Below are 6,903 nucleotides of genomic sequence, written 5' to 3'. Positions count from 1 at the left end.
TCTTTCTTTCCATTCCATAATATTGTTGATGTTGCGATTTATCCAAACACAAATAGACCTGCTATAATTGCAGTATCATCATGATGGAAGGGTTAAAATTAGTGTGTTGGAAGAAGAAGGATATATAGAGAATGTTCTAAAGGGAAATAATGACTAAATTTGCAAGAAAGAAACTATATTATTTTAAGGATATCCACTACCACCCAATTAGATTTAATACTGATATGTAATCAGAAGTTTGATTCATGATCATGTGAATAGAAAATACTATACTAAAAGAAATAAAACTTATATTTGAATGAATTTGGTAGTGAAATATATTGGTGCAAAAGATAAAGAAATATAAGGGCATCCCACTAAAAAGACGGACACAAGGGCACGTGGTGGCTGATTCCCACTACTTATTAATCCAGTGGCGACTTTCCAGTAACACCGTTGAAACCCAACCCCTCTTCCCAGCTGTTCATAGCTGTCCAATCCCTCCCCATCCCCATGTGACCCTACTGCACAAACACATAGATACAGATACCCCAGAGATTTTTTTGGGATTTTTAAACCCCAAAACAAAATACAACTATTCAAAATTATACCATTTTTTTTTTAATTTTTTCAAAAGGAGAGAAGAGAAGATATTAAGAAAGTTCATGATTGTGTTGTTTTTTGTTCGTGTGCCTTTCTTACCTCTAACAACATTCCCCTGTGGTTGCTGGGAACATGCATATATATTTATAAAAGGGATGTGTTAGAGGCTCTCATTTGTTTCATTTCTTCTCTCTCTCTCTCTTTTGCCACATCTTGTGGTGCCTTATGCAAAACAGATACAATAATGTGCATATTTTTTACATAGGGACATGTACAACTGCAACAACATTAACATCCGAGGTTAATCTGCAGCAACACTTTCTGATTTGGTGTTTGTGTTTCAAATGGCGCAATTACCTCCAAAGATCCCAAACGTGTCACCAAGTTGGCCAGACTTCTCTTCTCAACACCAGAAGATGCCATTGCCACCTCTTAACAACGGCACCACCAACAACAACACAGGCCATTATCAGCATCATCAAAACCCTTCTTGGGTGGACGAGTTCCTCGACTTCTCCTCCGCCCGGCGCGGCGCTCACAGGCGGTCGGTGAGCGATTCCATCACCTACTTGGACGCACCAATAAGGTGTGGTGAGAACAGCAATAATAACAATAATAATAGTAATGAGAATGAGTTCGACAAGTTTGATGATGAACAATTCATGTCCATGTTCACGGATGAAGTAGTGCTCTCTGGGGTCCCCTTGCCACCACCAACTACCTTGTCCTCCTCTAACCCTTCTAGCCCTTCCGACCAGAACTTCTTCCATGATGAGAAAGAGAGAAGCCGGAAGGAAATGAAGCTGCAGAAGGAGGACGAGGAGCACCGCCATCAATTGAAAAATGAAGCAGATGAGGTTGAAAGCCAATGCATACAGGAAATTATGCAGCCTCCAAATGACACCAATACTTCTTCTTCCAATGAGAGAATTACTGACCCCAAGAGAGTCAAAAGGTACATCTGCTACTGCTCCTGATTTCATATTTTTTCTTGCTCAAGTTTGAACCATTACACAAAATTTCATAATGTGTTTTTCTTAGAGAAATTTAGTGAGTTTGATGTTTACTAGAATCATTCTTAGAGTAACTAATCTTTCACCACCCAGATAGGAATCAAACTTGTTATCATCTCTAGTGTATTTTTGTTCTTTTAGATATATTGTACAACCAATCATATCAATTATTTTTTATTTTTTCTTCTTCTTGGGTATCTAAAGAGATGTCTACCGATATTTTTCTTCTTTTTTTTTCTTGAAAGAAAATGTTCAATGTCCCCTCTAATTTTGAGGTGAATAGGTGGAAGGAAGAAGAATATAAAAAAAAAAAATATTATGAAAAATAAAGGTAGAGATAGGAAAAACAAAAAAGAAAAAGTGGATAAATGATTCTTATACTTGAGAATCGATTCTCATAACTAAGGGGTGTTTTTTTTTCTATTGGCTTCTGTAAATTGTTTCATTCTTTTTCGGAAACTGAAAGTGAACCATACTGAATTGCTGAGTTTGAATTTTTGTTTTCTTTTAGTTCTGTCTCTAATTGTCGTCTTGCATCAGAATCTTAGCTAATAGACAATCTGCACAAAGATCGCGAGTGAGGAAGCTGCAATACATATCAGAGCTTGAGAGAAGTGCAACTTCATTACAGGTTTGGGACGTAACTTGATGTGACTACAATAATTCTTTGCCTTTTTATGATAAAAATAATCTTTGCTTTTATAAAAAATATCTGTTTTTTTTTTTCCTTAGTAGCCACAATAAAACTTTTTTTTTCAAGTTAATTTTTATATGCCATAATAATAAATAACATTATTTTTCTTCAATAACTTTATAATACCTTTTCACAATTCACTTTTTTCTTAATTGTTTTCATCATATCGTATATCACTTATTTTATTTCATATTTTTCTATTGTTATGAAAAGCATTTTAAATACGTGTGGTTGAAATAGCATTCCTGAAGATAAAATATTGACCTTTTCCCAATTCGTTGACAAATGAAGGCTGAAGTTTCAGTGCTGTCTCCAAGGGTTGCATTTTTGGATCATCAACGTTTGCTTCTAAATGTAGACAACAGTGCTCTCAAGCAAAGAATCGCTGCCCTTGCTCAAGACAAGATCTTTAAAGATGGTAATTTTCTTTAATTAAAAAAACATATATTATCTTGTTATTTATTTTTGGCGGGATAATTAATTTATTAATTTTGTAAAATGGAGGACATAACTAATAATCCTGTTAAGATGAGGTTGATGGATGCATTAATTAGTACTTATGGCATTTAGAAACAATGCTATTTGTCTGATCCAATGTGCCCTCCATTTACTTTTGCCATATTAGTGAAATAAAAATTCCTCATAGTTTGGAAAAGTGTACATGTCCGACAAGAAGCCATTTTGCCAAGTGAACCTAACCTCGTGGCTTTACTTGTCTTGATATTTGGTTCATGAATTTGGTATTATTTTCTTCGAAAATCTATTTTTTTGAAAGATGTTATTTTGATAATTTTATTATATAATTTTAAAAAATTTAATTTAGTAAAAAAAAAATTGCAGTTGTAATCTGATATATGTTTGTTAAGATATTGACACTCTATTTTATTTTCTCTTTCAATAATAAATTGTTTCATATTATAACTATTAAAAGTAAAAAACTAAATAATCTTTTATTAAAATGTGAATCCATGAGAAGATGATGAAATTTTGAAAGATTATAAATGATTTTATATCTACCGAGTACCTCTATTTATCATCATCACTAGTAAATTGCTCTTCTGGTTATTGAAAAACTATTTTATTATCAATTTGGTTATTAAAAGATTATATATATATATATATATGTATATATATAAAATGGGATAATTTAGTTCTTAAAAATGGAAATTAATATCCATTTAATACTTAACTCAGTCTGTCAAAAATAAAAATAAATGACATTAATTTAGTATCCAAATATAATGATTGTGGTAAAAAAAATACTTTAATATTATCTTCCATACAAAACATTTTACATCACTTATAATTCAAAGTATTAAGTTCATGAATATCTCTTTCATATTATTCATTTCACTAACCGAATAAGTAATTCTACTATAAAAAAAATTATTAAATAAAAAATAATTTTAAAAATCAAAATAATTAATTATTATTTGACTAAATTAGATACTTTTTTATAAATTAAAAAATTTATTGATATTTAAAATAATTTCTATTATTAATAACAAATTATAAAATAATTTTTAAATTAGTATCTAATTATTTGTATTTTAGAAATTAATTTAAAATATAAAATATTAGTAAATCAAATTTAGATATTAATTTAAAAATTATTTTATAAATTTCTATTAATAATAAAAACTAATTTAAATATAATAATCTTTTAGTTTATAAAATAATATCTAATTTTTAAATTTTAATTATTATTTAATATTTTTTTAATGTATACTTTATTCCTAGTATATGCTTTAGAAGCACTCATATGCTATGTATAACTTTGTGTTGGTTAATTTGTTTTGTTTTAAAACGACAATTTAATTAGTTGGAAGAAACAGGCCAATTATGAAAGTGAAAGTGCAGAGTTATATTGATTTTTGTGAAAGCTTTGCACGCGTATTTAAGTCTGTGTCTGATCATGTGCCATGTCTCCAAGTAGTTAAAATTGTTTAACTAATTAACCTTCCACTGTGATTGAAATTAAATCATACACATGCAGCTCATCAAGACGCGCTGAAGAGGGAGATAGAGAGACTGAGGCAAGTTTATCACCAACAAAGCCTCAAGAAGATGGAAAATGCTGCAGGGTCACCATTACCATTACCAAATTCTATATGTGAAGTTCAAACAGAAAAGGAAGTACAACTTCTCAACGTTTGAAGAAGATTTATCACAGCACGATGAAGTAGCTATATCATTAACTATCTAGTTAATTACATGACACTGTGATTCTTTTCTTTAGACAAAGAGAAATTGCAGAATTTTGGATGAGAGATGGGAGATAGGAAAGAAGTTAAATTTTGTTGTGGTTGTATGGTGTATTGAGTTGAATGGTTTAAAGTAGTGGTGGGTGGTGAGAAGTTTTATTAGCGAGTTGATGAAGTGAGTGTGTGTTGTGCTTGGTGAGGCCATTGCAATTGGCTTGGTGGTAGGCTTCTGCTATGAAAGAGCGCAGGCACGTGATGTGTTTACTTTAAATGGAGGGGACCACTGAAAGCTTGCATGATTAGAATGCAGGGATCCACATGTGCAGCAGTGGCATCAGAAGAGAGGGTGGAAGAAACAGTTGTGTCTGTCTGCTTTAACTTGATAGATAGGAGTGGAGTGGATGAGGTGGTATATGTTCATCATTCTTTCACTTCTTTATTTATTGTCTATGATTCTTTTCTATTTTGCTTCATGTTTTTCAATGCATGTTGGAAAACAAACACAAGTGGGCATGGCTTGTGTAGGGATGGATGCATGAAATGAAGGTGTATCTGTGTAAGTGAAGTCTTTGGATGGCTTTTATGCTTTGCTTGTACTTTCTATTATGTAATCATTTTTATTGTTTCACATAATTAATTTAAAATACCCAAAATGTAAATACTCAGTTCACATCATTTGCCCTGTATATAATACTCTAATTTTCCTGTGTGTTTAATTTAACTGTTTCACTTTTTTCTGTGTTATCAATTGAATGACATCACACCTGTGCCAGAAAGGTAAGAGGATTGTGAGTAAAATTGCATTGAAGAAAGTGCATGTATGATATCTCAATCTCACAATGTTTTTTTATCCATCTCTTATTCTGTCACTACATCTTTTACTATTTTTGCAAAGCTATACCCTTTTCCCTTTTTTTTCACTTTTATGTATGGACTATAATTAGAAAATAAAGGAAAAGTCTTTAATAATGGGTCATTGTCCAATTAGTACACCTTTTTTAACCTAAAATTTTAATATATCAGATTTATCAGTATTTTTTATTTATATACTACTCAATTTACTGATGTAAAGCCCCTATTCATATCAATCCATCAACAGCTAAATTGTACTTTACGTTATTTTACTTAAATATTAAAAATCGAGCATAGTTTTTGATAGAGAAAGAATCCAAAGTTTCTCTTTGTAACATATCTTGCCAAAGGATATTGAAATAAATAATTCCTCTCGGCTCCCTAGCATACAATAAATCATGATAAATTTCTATCACTATAATAACATTATTAAATAATAATTAAATTTAAAAGTAAAAAAAATTAATCATTATATTTATTAAATTAAATATTATTTTAAAATTAAAAAATATTAATATTTAAAATGATTTTTATTATTAATAAAAATTTATAAAATAACTTATAAAATTATTATTTAAATTAATTACTATTATTTTAACTACTAATATTTTAGATTTTAAATTAGTTTCTAAAAGACTAATAAAGACTAATTTAGAATATAAAGTAGGAAGCAGTTAAAATTTTACTAGTTTTAAAAATTATTTTATAAATTTTTATTAATAATAGAAATTATTCTAATTATTTCTTTAATTTATAAAATAGTCTTTAATTTAATTAAATAGTAACTAATTATTTTGATTTTTTAAATTAGTTTTCTTAATAATTTTCTTATACTGGATATTAATAATTACCTTTAATAATTATTGAAGTCCTTGAGTAGAATGTATTATTGAAATTCTTGAGCGAAATGTAAAGGAAAAAGAACTCGAAGTATGTTGGAGTCAAATTTTTCATAATAATATAGTGAATCCAAACTTTATTTTATAAATAAATTTTATAAAATTGAAGTAAGATTTAAAGTTTATTTTTTAATATATTATTAAAATTATTTAAAGTTTATGTAACTTAAAGTTTGTTGAACAATTTTATAGAATTGTGTTAAAATTAAAATTCATTTCTAATAAACTTACTAAGAAATTAAAAAAAAAATATTTGGAGAATAAATTTGTACGATGTCACATTGATTGAGGCTATTCTAAGCTAATCCAGCAATTGGAATCTACTTGAAACAAGATATTTTTACCAGGAATAGAAAAAGCAATAAGATCCGTAGAGGGTAACTTGAAACAGAGTCCAAATGCAAATGTACCGAGTGTCTTCCCTAGAAGTAGACTTAATACATATGAATAAGGAATTGACATGGACTATTTTCTTTTTGGCTTGTATGTTATGACATTTATACTGGCATGAGTGTGACCTTTTGGCTGTAATGAAATTACAAATGGTCCACTCAGTGAATTTATGCCCATGTGCTAACTTTTAAAATTAAACCAATACCATCGTTGTAATACAATTTTGGGTACATTAGGTGGCTGTGAGCATGAGTAACTATTGTTGC

General features: G+C 29.4%; 1 protein-coding gene across 1 annotated transcript; it reads left to right on the top strand.

Moving 5' to 3' along the window:
* The first annotated feature begins 319 nt into the window (after window positions 1-319).
* On the top strand, window positions 320-5,209 carry LOC137835415 (basic leucine zipper 34-like). The gene is made up of 4 exons (XM_068643918.1): window positions 320-1,537; window positions 2,136-2,226; window positions 2,581-2,707; window positions 4,286-5,209. The coding sequence occupies exons 1-4, from the start codon at window positions 927-929 to the stop codon at window positions 4,444-4,446; spliced, it is 990 nt and encodes a 329-aa protein (XP_068500019.1). The 5' UTR covers window positions 320-926; the 3' UTR covers window positions 4,447-5,209.
* The last annotated feature ends 1,694 nt before the right edge of the window (window positions 5,210-6,903 follow it).

This window comes from Phaseolus vulgaris, chromosome 5 (genome assembly GCF_000499845.2).
Source record: "Phaseolus vulgaris cultivar G19833 chromosome 5, P. vulgaris v2.0, whole genome shotgun sequence".
Lineage (NCBI taxonomy): Eukaryota > Viridiplantae > Streptophyta > Magnoliopsida > Fabales > Fabaceae > Phaseolus > Phaseolus vulgaris.
The sequence above is the reverse complement of the archived record's forward strand: the minus strand, read 5'-3'. Positions and strand labels throughout refer to the sequence as shown.